The 21,152-nt window shown below is 40.8% G+C and overlaps 1 protein-coding gene across 7 annotated transcripts in view; it reads left to right on the top strand.

The window, feature by feature from the left end:
* The window catches only part of SDCCAG8 (SHH signaling and ciliogenesis regulator SDCCAG8), a 232,069-nt gene that overhangs the window by 133,785 nt on the left and 77,132 nt on the right, over nucleotides 1-21,152 (top strand). For 6 of the 7 annotated variants that reach the window (XM_025877582.2, XM_025877581.2, XM_025877588.2 and 3 more), the window contains exons 14-15: nucleotides 13,913-14,040; nucleotides 16,119-16,227. In XM_025877582.2, coding sequence (XP_025733367.1) covers nucleotides 13,913-14,040; nucleotides 16,119-16,227 — 237 coding nt within the window. Of the gene's footprint in view, nucleotides 1-13,912; nucleotides 14,041-16,118; nucleotides 16,228-18,733; nucleotides 19,382-21,152 lie in introns of those variants that run through there. The other variant, XM_073899908.1, reaches the window with a different exon arrangement.

Raw genomic sequence — 21,152 nt, 5'->3', positions numbered from 1 at the left:
GGTATTCAGTGATAACACGACTTGTCGGAAGAAACCTGTTAAAATCTTTCTGTAGGAGTCTTGCACAACCTGTTGCTGAAAGGAAAAACAATTTTCTTTTTGGACTTTTCCACCAGTTACTAGTTCTTGAAACAAACAAGAGAGCTGTAACTTACAAACAATGACCACTTCTTGGAACACTCCTCCTGGGGGTAGTGGTCAAGATAGCTCCCAGGACACATTGCTTACTCTGTGATGAGCACGTTACTCATATTAACTCACTTAGTCTCCGTGTGACCCTTTCAGGTGGATTCTGCCATGAGCCCATTTTACAGATATGAAAACTGAGGTGTATGGAGGTTGCTACCTTGACCAAGTTCACGGCACTAGCAATGAGGTGGAGTTGGGATTCAAGCCTCAGCAATTAGGCTCCAGAATAGGCTTATTTATTACACTTAGTATGTTGCCTCTGATGGTGGCTGTCATGAGAAAATCGATTCTGTGATCAGTTCCTTTTGGAAAGTTGAATTAAGTAGGGTTCTTGCCAGTCGGGCTTCTCAGAGCCTTGGAAATGCTAACTAGTGCGCATTGTGACTCTCTTGGAAAGGGATTTAGTTTTCAACATTTTCCAAATTTATACGACTTATGGAATCTCTTCTACCAAATCTCCACATCTCTCCCAGGAATCAGGTTTTTAGGAATATACACTTTGGGAAAAATTAATCTAAATTCATTTAGATTAATTTGTGGTAGGATAATTGCGAATTGTCACGTGGGAGGTTTTTGTTTTCTTGTCGGCACCTCTGGAACTTCTCTCCCCAGCCGTTCCATTCATGCTGAGAGCAGGCGTGTGGGTACCTTTCAATTTAGGTTGAGTCTGTCCTCTAAAGCACAGGGGAACATCTCTGACCATTCCTTGAATGGTCAGCTGGGCCAGAGTTAATGTTAAAATGGGTTCTCCAGCTCCACCATTCTAACTTGGACTTTATATATAGTTCTTGAAAAACAACTTGGCAGATAACTGGACGCCAGTCAGTTGATAAGATTTAGGTACCTCTCTCAAAGCTTGACTCTTAGAATTAAGATTTCGTAGAGTAAAATACCATGGATGCTTTGGGATATAAGTCCTTTCAGAAAACCTTCTGCCAGGAGTTACTGGCACAGAGTCGAAGTCTGGGCCCCTAAATCAGACTCTGCAATAGACCTTTCTCTCCTTCAGCTCTTGCTAGCCCAGTATTTGTCCCTTCTAAGTATATCCCTTCCAGTATCCTGAAGAAATGGAGCAACTCATGGAGAGTAAGCTCTAGAAGTCGAGAAGTTGAGCACTCCTAATGTGTTAATTTTTCTGTAAATACACTCGGAGGTGCCTATAATTTATCATTATTTCCAGCAGCTCCTATTGGTAAGATTTTCTGTAAATAATGATGTGGCAGTGATAATGATGGCTGGAACAGTGACTCTCGCAAGAGCTTGCTGTGTGCGGTCCTGGCTCCCCATCCACCCCTCCCCTTGCTGGGTTTTAAATTCTGTTTCTTCCAACAAACAAACTCCAGCAATTTTTGTAGAGGGTTGAAACCATTCATTGGTTTATCTGAATTCCACAAAGTGCAGATTATGTTTTGCAGTAAGTGAGAATTACGAAGGCAACAGATTAGCTCACCAGGCGGTGGGATAGTTTATTAAACTGGCTGACGCACTGATTGACTAATACAACTACGTGGTCCTCTTGATCAGCTTTGAAAGTGCTAGTTTTTTACTAGAAACAAGTAATGAGTGATACAAGGTTGATTACTGGGGATTCAAAAGTCTGTGGGGGAAAAGAAAAGAAATCTGTGGGGGAAAATCTCTTAGGGAAACTGTTATTGCCATTTAATAATTACAGAGAGACTATTAAGATTTTCCAACTATATGCACATTTACTTATTAGGAGTCTTAATGCATGTTCATAACTGGATATTTTTCTATAATTTGCCAGCTTGGCTGTGTGGAATAATTTTTAATATGCTTTATAATTTAATTTTAATTATGCATATGTATTTTGGAAGATGCTTCAAACCAGATCTGATTTCTTTTAAAAAAAAGATTTTATTGCTTACATTTGTGTAATATGGTAACTGCTTCAGCATTAGCTATTCTTCGTTTTCTATCAGAATTCTTATTTCTCCTTTCACGCAATGGTGACTGGACGACTTAAATGAGAAGTTTGTCAAGGTAAAAAAAAAAATGTTATTTTAATAGCTTTTGCTTTTTATAAAAAATGATGAGATTTGATATTTTCATGAGGCATTTAAAGTTAGCAAGTTTTGGCAACATGGTTATTTTGATTTGTAGCCCATCGGGATTAAAAATGATTCTTTGCTCTGGGGAAATAGACAAAGGAGTTATGCTCAAACCCACACTGTCCAGTGGAAATACAAGGAGAGCCACAACATGCAAGCTGCATATTTGATGAAAAGTTTCCAAATAGCCTTATTTTATTTTATTTTATTTTTTTTTAAAGATTTTATTTATTCGACAGAGAGAGCACAAGCAGAGGGAGAGAGAGGGAGAAGCAGGCTCCCTGCTGAGCAAGGAGCCCGATGTGGGACTCGATTCCAGGACCCTGGGATCATGACCTGGGCCGAAGGCAGCTGCTTAACCGACTGAGCCACCCAGGCGCCCCCCAAATAGCCTTATTTTAAAAGGTGAAAAGAAACAGGTGAAATTAATTCTAATAGTTTTGTTAACCCAATATAGAAAATGGTATCATTTCAACATGTAATCAAGATAAATTAATGAGATTTTTTTTTTTTTTGCTTTTTTTTTCTAATTCTCCCCAGCCCGGTGCATTATTATTTACACCTACAGTGTCTCTCACTTTAGCCTAGCCACGCATCAGGTAGTGACAGCCACGTGTGGCCAGTGGCTGCTGTATAAAACCATGGCAGCCCCAGGCTCTTGTGTTCACTTTCCCCGGCTTCTTCTCAGCACCCAGTCTAGATGCAGTTGGTTTCTCCTGAGCATAAACCCTGAATTCTATTTCTACAAGAACTGGAATCATTCTATAAAAACAAGAAAATCATGTCAGCTTTTTCTGTAATTTTGGAGCCAGTAGCCAGGCCTGTCTTTGATTAGTCCTTTTCTAAAGAACTGCCACTTTGGGCAGGAGGGGGAGGAGGAGGAGGAAGCTGCCATTTACTGGTCATTCTTTGAAGAGCAGCCGAACTCCTCACTGTCCCAGCCGCCCCTGAGAGTAACCCTATCTTAGGGTCCTGGCTTTGCCTTTACACCTTACAGCTGTTGCAAATAAATTCGACAATGAAATAACTAGATGCCAGGCCATTAGTTGAATTTAGACGTTTGTCAAATGGTGGTCTGGGCCGGATGTTGCTGGTTGCTTTAAATAGATTGTCTCACGTATCCAGATAACATCATTTCACTAAATGAGAAAATGACCTTAGACAGCTCCCATCCAAGGGCTCATGGCAAGGGCCTCTCAGGGCCAGGGCCCCAGTCTAGTCTGGGAGTGTCCAAAGCCCCAACTCATGCCCACGGTAGAATACCACTCCTCCCATATCAGGGAGCTTTTATCAGGAAATTGAGGACATTTTTTATTCTTTCTTTGGGCTTGTGGGTCTTTGAGATAATTGTATGGATCATTACACTTTGAATAGTCATCTTCTAGGAAATAATAATGAGAATAATAGTGGTACCGACTAATATTTTTGAACACAGGATATGCCCGTGCTGTACTAAGTATATTTTACATACAATGTCCTGGTATTCCGAAGGAGAGACACATCATTAGCCCCATTTCACATTTGAGAAAACGGAGTCATAGGGTAAGTGAGGGAATAAAGCCGGCGGACACCAAGGTCCGAGCTCTTAACCTCTGGCTCGTGTGTGCAAATGCGTGACCCAGCTGTGCTGACGGGGGGGCTCACGTGCTGAGGCCTCAAGGCCAAGAGCACAATGTTGCTTTTAGAGGCCCTTTAGGATTTTAGTTGCTTCTACTCCTTTCCTCAGGGCATGAATTCCCCTGTTTTGGGTGCACTCAGAACAGGCTACCCTGTAGAAATGAGTTTCAGTATAGATTTAGAATAAAGGTAGAAGCAGGTCTTTGGGAACAGAAAGAACAGCTGTGCAGCCATAGGAATGGGGAGTAGAAAACCCAACACACACTTGCATTACTGCGGAAAAGGAACCTTTCAGAAGGTAGGTAAGAATTGTTGTAAGCACATGTTCCGAGCCAGATAGAAATCGGGTTAAACAAATCATAAAATGACCGCAAGGGAAAATGTTTTCATGAGGAAAATGACCCCAGGCCTGTGGCAGGAACATGCTTCTCTAATTTGGAAGAGTGAGGATAACACTGGGATGGGAATCTGAACACTTGGGCCCTGGTCAGTTTTCTCTTCTGTAAAATGTAATTGTGCTTTTCAGCTCCAGAATCCCATGCAAAATTATGGAAAGTTTACAGAGATCTCAATCAAGTTTTAAAAATGAACGAACTGTATTTTTGTTATCAAGCCAAGGTTAGTCAGTAATACACAATCCTAATTTGTAAGTACAAACATACTGAGTGTTTGACCAAAAACACACCACTTCAGCAACAGTGAAAACTCTCCTATCTTTATTACGGCATTTCCCCATTTGCTCAGACTCAGACTTCTGGTAAATTCAGCCATTTGACCCATAGCTATAAACTAAGATATAAATTAAAAAGTACTTTTAAGAAACAAAACAAAACAAAAAGCATGGCAGCAACTCATACCCAAAACAACCAATGCAAAAAATTAGAAGAAGCCGCTCATACTTCCATTTGCTTTCTGGATCTTTAGAACAGCGTCTGAGACTTTCCATGCAGCAGCTGTTACAAAGCACCCTCTCTTTCCAGTCACTCACTGGTGGTGGGCACCTGGAGGTACAAGGGGGAGCAGTGAGCCCCAAGAGCTTCATAGCAGGGGCAACAGTAGCAGCAAGAGGGCCTTCCTCACTTGACACTATGACCTTGACTATCAAGTGGAGTCGATTATATTCATTATAGTTTGCTCAAGGAAGCAGAGCCATAATTAATATATATTTGAGACATATTTCTACTGTAAATGGTCAGATTTCTTGGGGCCCGTTGCCTGGAAAAGTTCTCTCATGTGGAACTTCTCACCTCCCAACATCCCAGGTAATTGAAGCATGACTCTATAGCGCTTAAGAAATAAGATGCAAAAAAAAAAAAAAAAAGAAAGAAGATGCGATAAAGTGTATTTGATAATTGCAATTCTTGCTATTATAGCCTGTTTCTTAATAAATTTAGTAGCCACAAAGCAACCAACACATTCCCCATTTAATAGTGGATCTGAGAAGTAATTTCAAGAACATTTTAATAATAAAATAGAAACGTATTTCAATCAGTGGTATCACAACTAGACAATGACGCATATCCATTGACAGTTTACAGAAATGCCATTATAACATATATGTTGATCCTACTGATGTCTGATCTGAAGTTACTCATCAGAAGGATGAATTGTGGGGACTATGTAGATAAACTGACATTTTTCAGAGAGGAAAGTCAGGAATGGACTAACGTGATCCGTTTATATAGAAGGGTCAGAGATGGAAAATACGCATATTTTGACAATAGGAAGATACAAAGGCAAAATCATGATCTAGTTTATTTTATGCAGTAGCATATTTGTTCTTATTCTTTGGTCTGGTGAACTGGGCCCATGGTGTCACAAAATAGAGTAGACTTACAGTTACTTACGCATCAGAGACCTCTGAGCTCTTGAAATGTTTTAAGGGTGAAAATTGCTGAAATATGCGTTTGGAGGTTGTTCAGTGTCAGTATCTACCTATGGTAGCTACCACATCTAGGAAACAATTTCAGAAATTGCTCTTGCTATTGCTGTAGTAATAAGTGCTCTCCCTGCTTCTAATGTTGTCCCTTCCCCATCTGTTCCCCACACTGCAGCCAGAGTGATCTTTCTGAAGTATGAGTGTGATCACAACACTCCCCTGCTTAAAACCCTACATTGGCTCCCTATTTCCCTTAGGATGAAGTCCTTAAAAATAGCTTCGTGTTCTGGCTCCTGCCTACATCTTCAGTCTTTTCTTTCTCCAATCTCCCTCTACCAGCAGCTCGCTTCTACCCTGCAACATGTATATGCCACCCTTTGGTCATGCCAAGGCTGTTTGCAATGTTCCAAAGGCACCTGGGTTATCTCTCCACCCTGAATCTTGCACACACTGTCCACTTCACTTGTCTCAAGATTCTTCTCAGGGGCACCTGGGTGGCTCAGTCGTTAAGCGTCTGCCTTCAGCTTGGGTCATGGTCCCGGGGTCCTGGGATCGAGCCCCGCATCGGGCACCCTGGTCCGCCGGAGGCCTGCTTCTCCCTCTCCCACTCCCCCGCTTGTGTTCCCTCTCTCGCTGTGTCTCTCTCTATCAAATAAATAAAATTAAAAAAAAAAAGATTCTTCTCATGCTTTGGATGGCTAATTACAACTCTTTTTCAGCCTCTAATTTTTTTAAGCTTCCTAAAATCCTCCCTGACTGTACCTCGCCACTCTCCAACTCCTATCCCATCTTCCCATAGGATAGCAGGACGTTAGCCCTATTTTCATATTTTTTTCCCATTCTGTTTCAGTTGTTCTTTCTTGTCTGTTTTCTTCACCATGAATTCTGAAGGCACGGTCGCGGTCTGTGTCTTGAACTCTGATGCATCCCCACACTTTCGTGCTTGGCACAAAGTAGGTGTTTAAGTATTTGTGGAATGGATGAGCAGTAGGAGTCTGACAAAGCCACTCATGTGAGGCAATGCCATGGAATGGAAGTACACTGGACTTGAAGTGAGAAGACAGGTGTCGGTTCTAGATCTGCCACTTATTACGAGCTATGCACCGTGGAGCAAATCTCTTAATTCTCTGGGCTTGAGGTGTCTCTTCGTGTCAAGCAGGGCTAACTGTTCCATCTCCCTGCCTTCCAGAATTGTTAGGAAGAGTAGAGAGGTCAATGTGTTGGAGTGTTCTTTGCAAAACAGAAAGCACAGATGTGGGGAGGACACTGAGTTGGTAAGAGTCCGTGGTTTTGTCTGAAGTCAATGTGAGTCGCGCACACCATGTAACAGAAGCGGGCAGTATCTCGTCAAGCATGGCCTCCTTTGCCTGATGGTTAGAGCTTTCAAGTTATTTTGGAGATACTGTAAGAACACTTTGGGAGAGAAAATTATTTTTAGGGCTGGTTTTGTTAATTATTTCCTTTCTTTTGTGTTTATTCCTTTGAAAGACGTTGATCTCCTTTCTGTTTCTGCTTCCTTTCCTAGAAGTGACTCATGTTCTAATCTGATAACTCATCTTTCAACATTGTACTTAAAATTCTGACACACTTTACAGTGAAGAAAATAGAAATAATTTACTCTAGGAAATATGTATGATGCCATTAGGGTTTTTTTGCATACTTGAGGAAGTAGGGGTTACTGAAAGCTACTCCTCTTGTATTTTTTTATCCCAGTTTGTTCTATTCTAGTATTTCTATGTTTGCTCAACTATGAGACCATAGCCCCTGTTAGCAGTAAACAAGTACAGGATTTTGTGTTCTTGTCAAACATGAAAGATACCATGTTGCCTACTAATTTTACTGTTGTTTTGACTTTGTTATTGTTGCCCATAACAATATAAAACTAAATTGTTGGCCAAAATAGGGATTATCTGATCCTGTTCTCTTCCAATCAGTAGACAAGAGGATCCTTAAACCTGTGTGGAGACATAGTACTTTCCATCTCTTAACAGTCATTCATTCATTCATTCTTTCATTCATCCGTTCATCAAATATTTGTTGACCGCACAGGTATGTCCCAGGCACCATTCCACGCTCTTGGGATAAATTAGTGAGCAAAACCAAGGTCTCTAGTTTTTAGGTACTTACAGTCCAGATAAGATGTGCTTGTCTTATCTTCTCTAGAACTCTGTGACCAGCTTGAGGCCAGAGACATAGTTGTGTGGCTTTCAATGTTTTTGTAAAAGTCAATGTATTTCTTTAAGAAGGATACAACTAATTGATAATGTCACTGTAGGAAGAAGTGATCCAATAACATATGGGACAAATGGAAAAGGAGAAGGAGAACTGTCTTGGAATTCAGCTGTCAAGATGGATAATACAGGTTTTAAAAGACACACACTTAGGGATAATTTAATTATTTCAATGATGTTGTTATGCTTTTAACCTTTTCTCATTTCTCATTTCTCTTTATCCCTGATAAACTAAGAGATTGAAGCATAGGGATTCATACTGTTGGATTTTAGAGTCAGGTAGGCCTGGATTTCCTGGCCATGCCCCTTAATAAGTAGGAGATTTTGAACAAGTAATATGATAAGCAAATGTTTAATTCCAGTTCACAGAAGATGCACTTTCTGTAGTAGATCAGCAATTTTGAAAGTGATTTCTGTGTATACTGTGTAAGTTTGAACAAATGAGTAAATATGTTGAAGATAATGGGAGCCAAGTTTCTCACTGTTGAGGAGGAAAGTTATAGTGATGGAAAGAGGGTAGACTAGGTTCTATCTATGTTGTTGGATCAGAATTGGAAAGATCAATCTGAATGTACATGTATTATTAATATAAACATACATGGAAAAATACTTATATATTTATACATTTATATGTATATTCCTATCCTGGTTCTGTCTACCAAGGTGACCTAGAAGCAGACTTCTCAGTAGCAATGTGCACCACCTGATGATATTGGTTTCTAAATACCATTCTCTATTAAAAGGCAGAAGAGTTCCTTGGAGAAATGCTGATTGCAAGACTGGTACAAGGATAGTACCAGATGAGCCTGGAACATCTTGGTGGGGGTAGAAAGCCAGGAAGTTCATAGGAATAATAGAGATATATAACATAGGAAACAGCTTGGATGAGTTGAACAAAAAAATAAATAGTGGCCATAATCGATTATAGCCCACTGAGTAAAATAAGAATCCATAACTCCATGCTGATATCAGTGAATTAATAATGGGAGAGAAAGGAAAGCCCTTTCTTACAGCACATTAACCAAGTGATCAAAGATAATGTCGCCAATGTTGGGAACAAGGACGTCATGTGTCTTAACTCACAGTGACACCCATACCTCCCTGCTTTTTTTCTCTATAATTCCATCAGGAATGGCTCTCGGCTAGTCAGCATGTTATAAAGGGTCTCATAACTTTTACCAATATTCTACTGTCACAAAGCTCTCTGTATTGTACTTTAGAAGGGAAATGCCATTTAACCACAGGGTTATATGTTTAATACCACAGCTTCAGCCCTCAATGAACAGGTGACAGGATTGGTGCCTCAAATCACTGCCACTACAGGCCCCATGCTCAGGTTAGACTTGAAGCTTTCATCATTTCTGTCTCAGACTCATCAATGAACTTTAGGACCATCAGAAACTTTTACTCCTTCAATGTTGCTATAAAATTTAGAATGTCCTTAAAAAAAATCTAATAAATCATTTTTGCTCTGTGACATGAATATTTTTAAAATAGCAGGATTTAAAATAATAAATGATATAGAAAAGTTGAGGATGAAAAACAAAGTGAATTCTTCAGTCCATTTCTTTAATGGGATGGTAAGTATCATTGCAGACATTTTTAGAGAATATAATCAACTGTAATTGGAAAAAAGGAGTGACAAAACCTCTATGTGTGCTTGGTCCATGTTTGAGGACTATCCAGTGCTTGTGTACTTCCTTTAACTCTTAATTATCATCAAGAAAACATGGACATGCCCACATGTGGCCACCGGTGATTGTGAATAACTTGGAGAAGAAGGTAGATGTTCCTATTCTAGTGCAGTTTCTCCCTTTTAAAATCAGCTCTATGGAGGTAAATTTAAATATAATAAAAATCACCAATTTTAGATGTGCAATGAAAAATATTTTGACAAATATATACAGAGGTGGAACCATTATAATCCTGACAGAGAACACTTCTGTCAACCCCAAATGTCCCTCATGCCCCTTTGTTCCCTCACACACACCTCCTGTTCTTAGGTCCTGGTGGCACTCACGTGTCACTCTAGTATTTACTTTTCTAGAACGTCATGTAAATGAAAGCATACAATATGTTTGTAGCGTCTGGCTTTTTTAACTAAGCATACTGCTTTTGAGGCTCATCCATGTGTTTTACTTACAGTAGCTTGTTCCTTTTTATTCTTACTATTCCTAGTATCCCTGTAAGGTGACACCACAGTTTCTTTATCCATTTAGCAGTTAATGGGCATTTAGATTGTTTCCAGCTTTTTTTTCTTTAAGATTTTATTTATTTATTTGACAGAGAGAGAGAGAGGGAGAGCACAAGCAGGGGGAGTGGGGGAGAGAGAAGCAGGCTTCCTGCTGAGCAGGGAGCCCTATGCGGAGCTCGATCCCAGGACTCCGGGATCATGACCTGAGCCGAAGGCAGACGCTTAACCTACTGAGCCACCCAGGCGCCCCTTGACTGTTTCTAGTTTTTAGCAATTATGTCTAAATCTTTCAGCCTCATTTGAATCACAACCAAGAAATTCTTCTTTACTGCCATTTCTTTTATTCCAGTTTATAAAATATGGCTAACTAAAAGTTTGATTAAATGAAATCATCAGTGTTCTGAGTGAGAACTGAAAGAAACCCAGTTGGGGAAGACTAGCTCAGCCACCCTTCATGACACTCTCACACCCAGCTGGGACGGACCTCTCATTTTTCTTTGCTTTGGTAGTTTTCCCAAATTTGGTAGATTTCTTTTGGTGTATTCCACCTTCTACTTCTTATTTTAGCCATTTTGAAGTCCCTGTTGGGAGCAAGGACTATGCCACATTTATCTCTATTTGACTCAGTGCCTAGCAGAGTGTCTTTTACATAATAGAGTTATAGAGTTATGATAAATATTAAATGAATTGATTTGGATTCTTCTCTAATCCCTCCCTTGGACACATAAGTGGTTTTTATTAATTCTTTCAATCCATGATTGCATTACCTCTAGAGTGCCATAAAATAGGTTTCCCTAAATCAGAATATTTCAAGTCCCACCTCTGCCTTCACATCACTTACAATGTAACCTTCAAGCCTATTTCTTTTTTCGGCTATAATGTGAGAGGATTTGATTAAGCAGATTTGAGATTCCCTTTCAGTTCTAACATTCTAAGGTTTTATAAAAAGCCTACTAAGTCAGAAAGAACCTGCAAAGGGAGAAGGCAACACGGGAGGAAAGGGGGCTGGAGGGAGGAAATAGGAAAGTAAAGATAAGCTGTGTTTTTATGCAATGGAAAAAAAACGTTAACTAGACTTGTGGCGACCATTTCGTACTTCGTACAGATACCGAACCATTATGTTGTACACCTGAAACTAATATGTTATATGTCAATTATACCTCAATTAAAAATTATAAAATAACATGTAGTTTCTAAAATAGAGTAAAAATTGGAGAAGGATTCAAGAAACAAAACTTGTTGTTTAAGTCAACATTTGTTGGTAGAGCATTGGTTTTTTTTTAGATTTTATTTATTTATTTGAGAGAGTGAGAGAGCTTGTGCACAAGTGGGGGGGAGGAGCAGAAGGACAGGGAGAAGCAGGCTCCCTGGTGAGCAGGGACCCCAGTGAGGGGCCTGATCTCAGGACCCCGGGATAGCCGAAGACAGACGCTTAACCTACCGAACCACCCAGGTGCCTCAGTAGTGCATTCTTTTAAATTGTCTTATTTTTTAAGGAGAACTACTAACAGTAGTTATTTTTTCTATAGTAAATTTAGAATACCCGTTATTAGGCAGCTTCTCGTGCTAAAAATTGATGTTGAGCCTGGCAACCCCTTTATGTAGGAGAACCATAGCCCGGGTTGGCAAAGGGTAGCCCCAGTCATGGCTGTTGTCCTGGTATGACTATCAGTAGCACTCCTTTTCACTCTCAAGTGGATATTGGTTTTGAGCAGTGTGTTGTAAGGCTACCCAGTTATTAGTGATCTCAGAGCCTCACATCTCTGTGCCTGTAACCAGGGGCCTGACATTGGGGTGCTTCCTCAGTGGAAGAGTCCACAGTCTCTTTAGGCTGATTCCTTCAGCAGCACGGTTTCTAGCTGGTGAAGTCACTGCAGCTTCTCTCTTCCAGGCACTCTTCCTTTTGAAATGTCTGAAAACTTTTTGCCTCCTCAAACTAGCTTTGAGCAGATTCTCCAGCCTCACTGAAGACTGCATCCTCCCTTGCCCCATGGCGAGGGTCTAAGAACATCTATTCATTAAGCATTCACTGCCTGCTTCTTATGTACCAATCCTGAGCCGGGCTCCGGATTTAGAGAGACAAAGATGACAAGAAGCAGTAAGTCAAGTGTGATAAATGCCATCTTAGTGGGACGTATCCATTTACAACCTATATTAAGGAAAGAATACTTAATTTAGGAGAGAATGGAAGGAGAGGGGAGAATGTTGAGCAGACCTTAAAGGAGAAGTATACGCTGAGCAGAGGGAGAGGGGTGGGGGTGAGTGTGGGGGGGTGTGGAACAGGATGCAGAGGGGGAGCCATCCCAGGAAAACAAAAGAGACATATGCAGTGATCCATGGGCAGAAGATGCATGGTGTGACTGGGGAGGCAAAAAGTGGCCTAGTGTATCTATTTGTTGCAATACACCAGTTTGGAACTTAGTGTGAGGGAAGACCTTGGAGCAGGTCCAAGGGGGTGTTGTTATTAGAAGCACCAGAAGGGACCTTATTTCACATTTATCGTGGACTCCTGATGATTCCATTTGAGTGAGGTATGGGTATAGTTTCCTCCTGAAATTTTACACGGCAGCATTACCACATGCATTGACCAATTTCAATACAGACTTTCCTTATGTTGCTTTATAATTAGAAGCCAATGAATCGAAGCTCCACAGCGGTATGTAGACTACTAGTGATAGCTTTATGGAATTGTTTATTTTTGGTTTGGCAAAGGCAAGGCAGTAAATATCTCAATTAGTAAACTAAAACAGCACGGATGAGAAATGCCCACAAGGAGATTAGGAGTTAGACATAACTAAATTAGTTAATTAAAGGAAACCCTCATTCCACTTACCTATATTCAGAGTATGAGGAACCAACCTGATGTGTGTCTGCAGTATCAGTATCGCTGCCTCGGCTTCTAATTGTTTAGGCAGTTTCTTTCTGTAGGAGCCACTGTGATGGGCTAGGGACCCAGCGGGATGACCCATCTCACTGGGTCAGTATCCCATCACCACGGGCTGCGACGTTGTCTTGGACGACGGAATATTCTGATTGTGCAACTTCTCTCAGCATGACGCAAAAGAGATCTTATTCTGACGTGCTGGGGAAATTTTTCATTTTCATATTCATATTTATATTCCCGTTACGTGGCCTAATGTGCAGAAATGTTTAACGAAAACATGCAGAATCATTTCCTTGCTTCTGGATAGGATCTCCTACATTCTATCTGAGGTTCCATTTTAAGTTGGGGAGGAAAAGCAGAGGTGGTCTACAAAGCTGAGTTTCAAGAATTTAAGTTTCGGTGTATTGAATCATGCCATTCGTAGGACCGCAAGATTTGTAGGAAATATTGACCATTCAAAAGATAAAACATGAAATGGTGGCCCAGAACGTTGACAGCCTTACCGGAAAGGAGGTTTGTGTTTTCAGGTTACAAAATATCAATATTCAGCTGTCATGATTTTTTGATTTTTAAAGTTGTATACTTTAGTCCATTTCGATTTATGATATGTATTAAACACAGCATGAAAGGCCCCTTGGCTCTGCCCCCCAGGGGGCCAGGGTGGGAGGGGGAGGGGGGGAGGAGGGGGGGCCGGGAAGGGGGAGGGGGAAGGGGGGAGGGGGTCTGACAGGCTGTCCTCTTCTGCTTCACAATTTACTAGGTATCAGCCCTCTCTGGTCTGTAGGGGAAATGGTGGGGCTTGGTGCATCTGTAGATTACATTTCTGTCCGTCTCCTCTCTGCTTTGTAGACTGGAAAAAGATAGCATTCAGCAGAGCTTTAGCAACGAAGCAAAGGCCCAAGCCCTTCAGGCCCAGCAAAGAGAACAGGAGCTGACACAGAAGATACAGCAAATGGAGGCCCAGCATGACAAAACTGGTAGGTGGTAGGGAAAGATTAGAGCCTGGGCCCTGGCTCACAAGCCAGGCCCACGCCTTACTGTGAAATGACATCAGGAACACCTGTAACCTTTGGCTGGCCGAAGGGAGCAGATGCTAACTACACCGGAGATTCCGAATTACATATTAGTTAGCGTTTAAAAGAGAAAATGGGAAGTATTGCCCACTGTCTGTTGATTTCAGGAACTGCTCTCACATCTGTTGCACCATCTGGATTATGAGTTTATTTACCTGTGTTCAAGAAACGTAAAGCTGAGAGAGACCACAACAAAGTAGAAAAACAAAGGGCTTGTTTTTGGCTGGGTTTTCAGGCACACATGTTATATAAAAAAATAGCATCAGAAGCTCTGCGGGAAATGCTCTGAGCTTACAGTTAGAGTCTCCTGAATAGCACTGAACAGTTCCCACAGTACACACATTATAGCTACTCTAAAAGCCTAATGAGTTTGCTTCAGCATCCAAACTGGAGAAAAGCTTTAGCCATTAATCGGTTCTTAATTCACTGTCGCAGCTGGATGTAATTCAGTGGCTCCAAATTGATATGTTCCTTTATTTAATCTTTGCAGCTTCGAACATTTTTAGCATTTGTATGATTTCGCCACCTCCCCCAGCCCAATCTAGAGTGATGTTTAATCCTTTGCATTCTTCAAGTTCTCAAACTGCTGTGAAAATTCCCTAATACAAGGCACTGGCCACAGCTGTCAGTGTGGCTAAAAACTGCCATCTTTCATCACATCGGTGCCGTTTTGCAGACAGAGTTGGCCAGTAACTCTTTACCTTTAATTTGAAAGTAAAATGCACTTTTGTTCAAAGCAGGCAGTTTGATGCTGAACTCAGCCTGAGCATTCTGTAGCTCCTTTCACTTGTGAGTTGTGTGTTCACAGACAGTGTTAGTCAAAACAAGACCATGTCAGTCATTATAATTCCACACCACATACTCTGAGCTGATTGGACTATTAAAACAAAAGTTTAATTGATCCTGTCTCTTCCAGAAAAGTGTTGCTTAATTTTTGGTGCCTTGATTTATTTTGCTTTGTATGCTATGTGCTTTTTGCCAGTCAGTGGCTAAAATCGGGAAGAAATAGAGGGATTATTAAGCCTGACACTTAAAGATAATTTTCACATGATCTCGTGTACACTCTGTTTGATGACAGGGTAAAAAATGATTGTTCATCCTATAGGTGAAAAATGGAAATGTAAAATTCATTAAATCATCTATTTGCTTATGAAGAGGCAAATATCATACTGACCCACATGATACCCTCCAGCATTTTTCCAGACTCAGTAGATGTTTTTCCACTAAAAATAAAAGGAGGCAATTCCAGGAAAAATTAGTGTTTGCCCCTCCTGCTTGCAGGATCCTAGTGATCAAGGAGTCTTGGACAGAATCTCTGAGTGCTACGTGAGGGGATTTAATGGTTAAGACCATCTTAAGAACACTTCCTTTTATTTTGTGCAAAAATACCATACTCTCTTCAATTCCTTTGACCAGATCTTTAGTGAAACTCATACTGTTGACAATGAAATCCAGATTCTAGGGAAAATTATGTACTTCACCTTCATAATGAAAGAAGTGTACACAAGGGGTAGGGATAGTGAGATATGTGGGCAAATACAAAACATAAAGCATGAATTACAGTATAGAAGAGAGTTCCTCCGTTATTTTTGTTGTGAATTATCTAGTTGTGATCATTCTCGACACTGTTTATAGTGAAATTGTCAAAATAAAAATGTAATATCTTGCATATTACAAAGATATAAGCATCCATGGCTCCCCTTGAGATAATCTGACAGTTTATCAACACGTTAAACCATTACGCCAAGCTGGTATGATCAAAACTGTTTCTGGGGTGTAATTATTAGAAAAATTAATGCCTCCCAAGATTTAGTATCTTGCCAGGTGAGTAGTACTTTGACTTTGGACACTGAAATTGACCTGGTGGCTTATAGGAAGGGGGTAGTGGTTTTAGCACTTTTACCGGTCTACATATGGAAGCCCTGAAGAGTTACAACCATAAACATCTTATATTGGTGGGGGGGGGTTATTGTTATTTCTAGAAAATGAACAGAATTCATTGCTGACCTCCCAGAATACATTTTTGACAAAGTTAAAGGACGAGTGCTGTGCATTAGCCAAGAAGCTGGAGCAAATCTCTAAAAAAAGCAGGTAGGTAATATTATATGATACTTTCAGAGCACTGTTTGTGTGAATACTGTCATTTTTTCTTAAAAAACAGCGTTTCCACTATTTGAGGCTAATATCAAAATTAGGTATGTGTTGACCCATTTCCTGTGAAAATATTTCCTCTGTATGGACAGTTTCTTAATATGTATGTTTTCTAAATTGTCCATACAGACCCCTTGGTGGTTTTTTTTTTCATGATTATGTATACGTACTATTATTTGACCTTTTTAACGTTCAGAACAGACAGTTATGAAACTTCAGAACACAAAGATCAAGATGGCAAGTATTTTAATAAAGGATTCAGATAAATCAAGCAGTTTTAAAGTCTTCCGTCGATAGAGTTAACATTTTAATCTGTCATCACAGTTCTCCACGAACACCCAGAAACTATCTTTAAGTCAAATGATAATAGATGAAATGTGTATCTATAAAAATGAAAGTAGGTGGTACTTGAAAATAAATAAACCCAAACCATCCTTTTGTTCTCCTAAAATTGATTTGTTTTATTAGAACAGCTATCCTTCATTTTGTAGGTACAGAGCTCTTTTATAAAATATATTGATTGGGATCTTCGTGAATTATTTTCTGCACATTTTCTAATCAGATTATTCCCATGAATGAATGATTTTATACTCTAAATGACAAGAAGCCTGAGTTCTCATCTCAGCTCTGAGAGTGACTGTCTAATCTCAGACAAATTTACTTGACTTGCTTGAACTGTGCTTTCCTCTTACAAATGAATGGTATTGGACAGAATCACTTTGAATCGAACTATAAAAGGCATTATTCACATACACTAACTAGATATCAGATGTCCCACTAAAATACAGCCTGATGGAAAAATAACCTGTAGATCTCGTCTGTATTTTTCTGAAGTTCACTTAGATTTACACAGAGCAAGCAGTGGGGCTCAGCAAACAAACTTCTGACTTAGGTATCTCGTTCAGAAAGAATTTGCTAGAGAATCAGAGCGTATCTGATCACCCTGAGCCCTATCTCGTGTTCCTGCATCAGTGAGGCGGCTTGGCCGTTGGAATCCCTATCCCTGAACCCTTTGGGGAATCAGAGGGCTGATGAATCCAGTTCTTTCTGCTCACAGGAAGACGGAGGCTCCTATAAAGCTCCCAGAATGTGCTCTGACATGTGCACCTTCTTAGCAAATACTCATTAAAGATCTAGTTTGAGCAGAGGAAAGCTCAGGGTGCCAAAATACCAGATATTTTCAAGAAGTTTGACAAGGAAACCCAAATGATTTTGTTGCAGGAGAGACCCTCATAATACATCAACAGTAGCTACTGCTAACTAGAAATACTTGATTTGCCTCACATAAACCCAGAACTAAGTAATTTGTTAGAAACAAACAAAAAAAACTGGATCATATAATTTAAGGAAAAAATTACATTGATCTGGGACTTAAAAGATTGTGTTATCTTAAGATTGCTTTGTGATTGATTATTAATTATCTGGCTCTCTAAGGAGACAATTCTGGAAATTGTGGCGTATAAAAGAGAAGGAGGTACTCTATGCTTGGTATATATTATTTAATTCTTATAACTTGAGACAGGAATTATTTTTTTTAAATATTTTATTTATTTATTTATTTAACAGAGAGAGACAGAGTAAGAGAGGGAACACAAGCAGGGGGAGTGGGAGAGGGAGAAGCAGGCTTCCTGCCAAGCACGGATCCCGATGCGGGGCTCGATCCCAGGACCCTGAGATCATGACCTGAGCCGAAGGCAGACACTTAACGACTGAGCCACCCAGGCGCCCCAAGACAGGAATTATTATCTTCTTTTACATGTGGGGAAACCAATACTCAAGAGTGTTTAAATAGCTGGGAAGTAAGAGAGCTAGAGTTCTACTGTACATATTTCTAGTTCCAAGGCCTGTGATCTTTCTTGTACATCTACTACCAAAGAAAATCAGGCCAAAGCAGCTATGATGAGAAAGTTTGGGAAAGAAAAAAATATTCTTTAAATTGCCATGGAGAAGTAGACATGCTTGTCATGTGAGGGTAAGCCTGGGAACCTGGGTCAGCCTGTGCCCTGTGTCCTGGGCCCTCTTTCTTCTGCTCTGGATCTATCCATGTACCCTGTACTGATCTAGGGAAACTGAGCCTCAGCCCCTCTCCACCTCCCCTTGCTTCGGGTTCCTCCAGTTTCTGACCACTGCTTTGTCAACTGAGCGTGCTCCTGTCTGTCTGATACATACTTGGCACTCAGTACACACTTACTGACTAAATGAATGAAACAAGTATGGTTTTACCCCTCGTATCCTGACCTGACTCTGGTCCCAACCTGTTCCTGTGTTGATGACAGGCAGGGTGCAGTGAAAACCACTTTGGAATTCAGAAAGAACTAGGTTCGAATCTCGCTGTGCCACTTGGCTACGTGACCTTGGGTACATTGCCTAATCCCTCCAAACCTCAGCTTCTCCATCTATAAAATATGTATATTTTTAAATGTATTTTATTTATTTATTTATTTAGAGAGAAAATGTGAAGGCGGGGCAGGAGGGGCCGAGAAATAGGGAGAATCTCAAGCAGGCTCCACACTCAGCACAGAGCCCGACCCTGAGATCATGACCTGAGCTGAAACAAGAGTCCGGTGCTTAACCGACTGTACCACCCAGGCGCCCCTCAAACGTTTCTAAAACCATGTTGCAGTATTGTTGTGGGGATGAGAAACACCGAGAGATATACGGTGCACATATATACATACACACGTATGTAAAGTGCCTCGCATGGTGCTTGACACATGGAAGTAGAACCATAGCTGATGGCGTTGTTTTCAGGGTCTTGACCGGGGCAGTTTGGATTTGACTTCGATCTAGCTATTATTGTCTTTTACAGGGAGGGTCTGAGTGCTATTCTGACAGACATAAAGTCTATACCACAAGAAAAACTTTTGTAAAGGCAAACAAAGCAGGATCGGGAAACTGTGGGGCTGGTTGTGTTTCGAGTCCTGCTCTGAGATGGCCTGTTTCGTAAATCTGAAGAATTAAAATAGTCATCTACTGTAACTTTGCAAGTTTATCCAAAACCAAGGCCTGGCAATCGTAAACACTCAAAAAATTTTTACGTATTATGGTTAAAACTTTTAAGAGCCCCCAAAGCTTACAAAATATTCATTTTGTGTGTCTCACACTCATACAATAAACTGTGATTTTAAGGTTGGTTGGTTGTTGACTCTTAATTTCTTCTCCATGGAGTCTCTTTTCCCTCTGGCTCCCTCTATGATGAGGATGACATTTTCAAAATTCGTACAAAATGTATCATTTGATTTTGACATTACCGTTTGCTTTGAATTCACCTGTATAACTTGAAGGGCTCCGGGTGTTTCTTTTTAAATAAAGATTATAAATTTATGAAGCCCTATAGAAGCCTTTGGGAGCTCTGCACACCCTGTACTAAACTTCGGGGATAAATGATTTTTCCTGCACTTTGAGGTGAGGAAAATCTTGGAGTTTTCTGAGCTTTCTAAAGTGTTGTCATTGTGGAAGTTCAGTCTCCACAATAATGAAACCACATGGTAATTTTGAGGCAGATTGTCCTCAGAGTGCTACGGGTAAAATTTTTCTTAAAAGTGGGTATTATATTTATTTTGTATTGCTCAACAATCGAGAACAATGTCTGTGGTTCCCCTTTTCTTACTCGGGACATTTTCTCGAAGAGTTCCACATTATTTATAATCCCGTACTAACCAAATGGCTTCACACCATTTATAATAAGCTTTATTTTTTACTCAGAGATCTAGCCATTTGACCAGAGCCCATGCCGTCCCTAGGAGCGCTGACAGTCCGGGCTCACCGTGCTGGAGGCTCCGACTCGTTACCCCAGCCTCAGGCTAGGCTAGGCTGCCCTGCGCAAGTGTTTAGAAATGGTTCCTCCGAGTGTGCCTATTGCATGTGTTTTCTCCCCAAGTAACGTGTGTGGTATTACGGCAGCTCCTTGAGCTCCTGTTGTCTGTAAGCCCTCCCCAGTGATCAGCGCGGTACTTTCTGCACGGCGCATTCCACACTGCTTGGGTGGTGTCTGTAACTTCAGGGTTTGTGAATGGCACATCCCATTTTCAGACGAAAAATGAACTGCCGATTCTGTGCATTTGATATAGCTGGTTTCTGACCACGAGACGGGAGAATTAATTCCATTTTGCTTTTAATTGGCACCAGGCAAGCAAGCTGGCTGATTGTAGTTGAGGCTCTCATAAACTTTAGCTTCCCTTTCGTCTTTATTCCCCGGGACCCCGGGAGCTTACTACAAGTCCTAGGGTTGTTTTTGAGGGTGGTAAGTGGAGCTCTTGAAATATCTTTGGTGCAACTGTGATTTCTCTTTATCAAAGTGAGGGAAGTGTTCCCTCTCCGCAGGTGCTTGGATGAATCAGCAGTAAAATGTTTGCAGTGCAGTTTGCAGGGCTCGGACCGTGGCCTGGAAAGAGCTTAGAAGTGTTGGGCACTGGGAGGAGGGAGCCTCTACCAGCTGCAGGGGGGCGATCAAGCCCGGGCTGGGTTGCAGCCCCTCGGCGCTCGCATGTTGGAGAGCCAGGCTAGCAGCGAGCACAGAACCCCGGTCTACGTGGTGGTTTTGGTTTTGCGTCTCTTCTTTCTTTCCCCGTCATTGTCACTTTCTGGGTTGCTAGGCTTGTGGATTGATGTCTAACACTGCCCATTGTGTATTTGTGATTTGCGTTTTGTAATTAAGAGGAACAATGGGAGTCCATTGGGTCTCGTTATATATAATGGTTGGTTTAATTTGTTTCACTTCTATCTTGTTAATTGTAAATTGATCATTAAGATTTGAATTCTAATCTGTCACCAGGGTTGTGGGTATTGAGGCTAGAGCAATGATCCTGGTTTTAATCACTGATGATGAGAAACAAATTTTATAATTTTGGTACATATTGCAGTTC

This window comes from Callorhinus ursinus, unplaced genomic scaffold, assembly GCF_003265705.2.
Source record: "Callorhinus ursinus isolate GAN/ISIS: 27379988/994484 unplaced genomic scaffold, GSC_fseal_2.0 scaffold13, whole genome shotgun sequence".
NCBI lineage: Eukaryota > Metazoa > Chordata > Mammalia > Carnivora > Otariidae > Callorhinus > Callorhinus ursinus.
The sequence above is the reverse complement of the archived record's forward strand: the minus strand, read 5'-3'. Positions and strand labels throughout refer to the sequence as shown.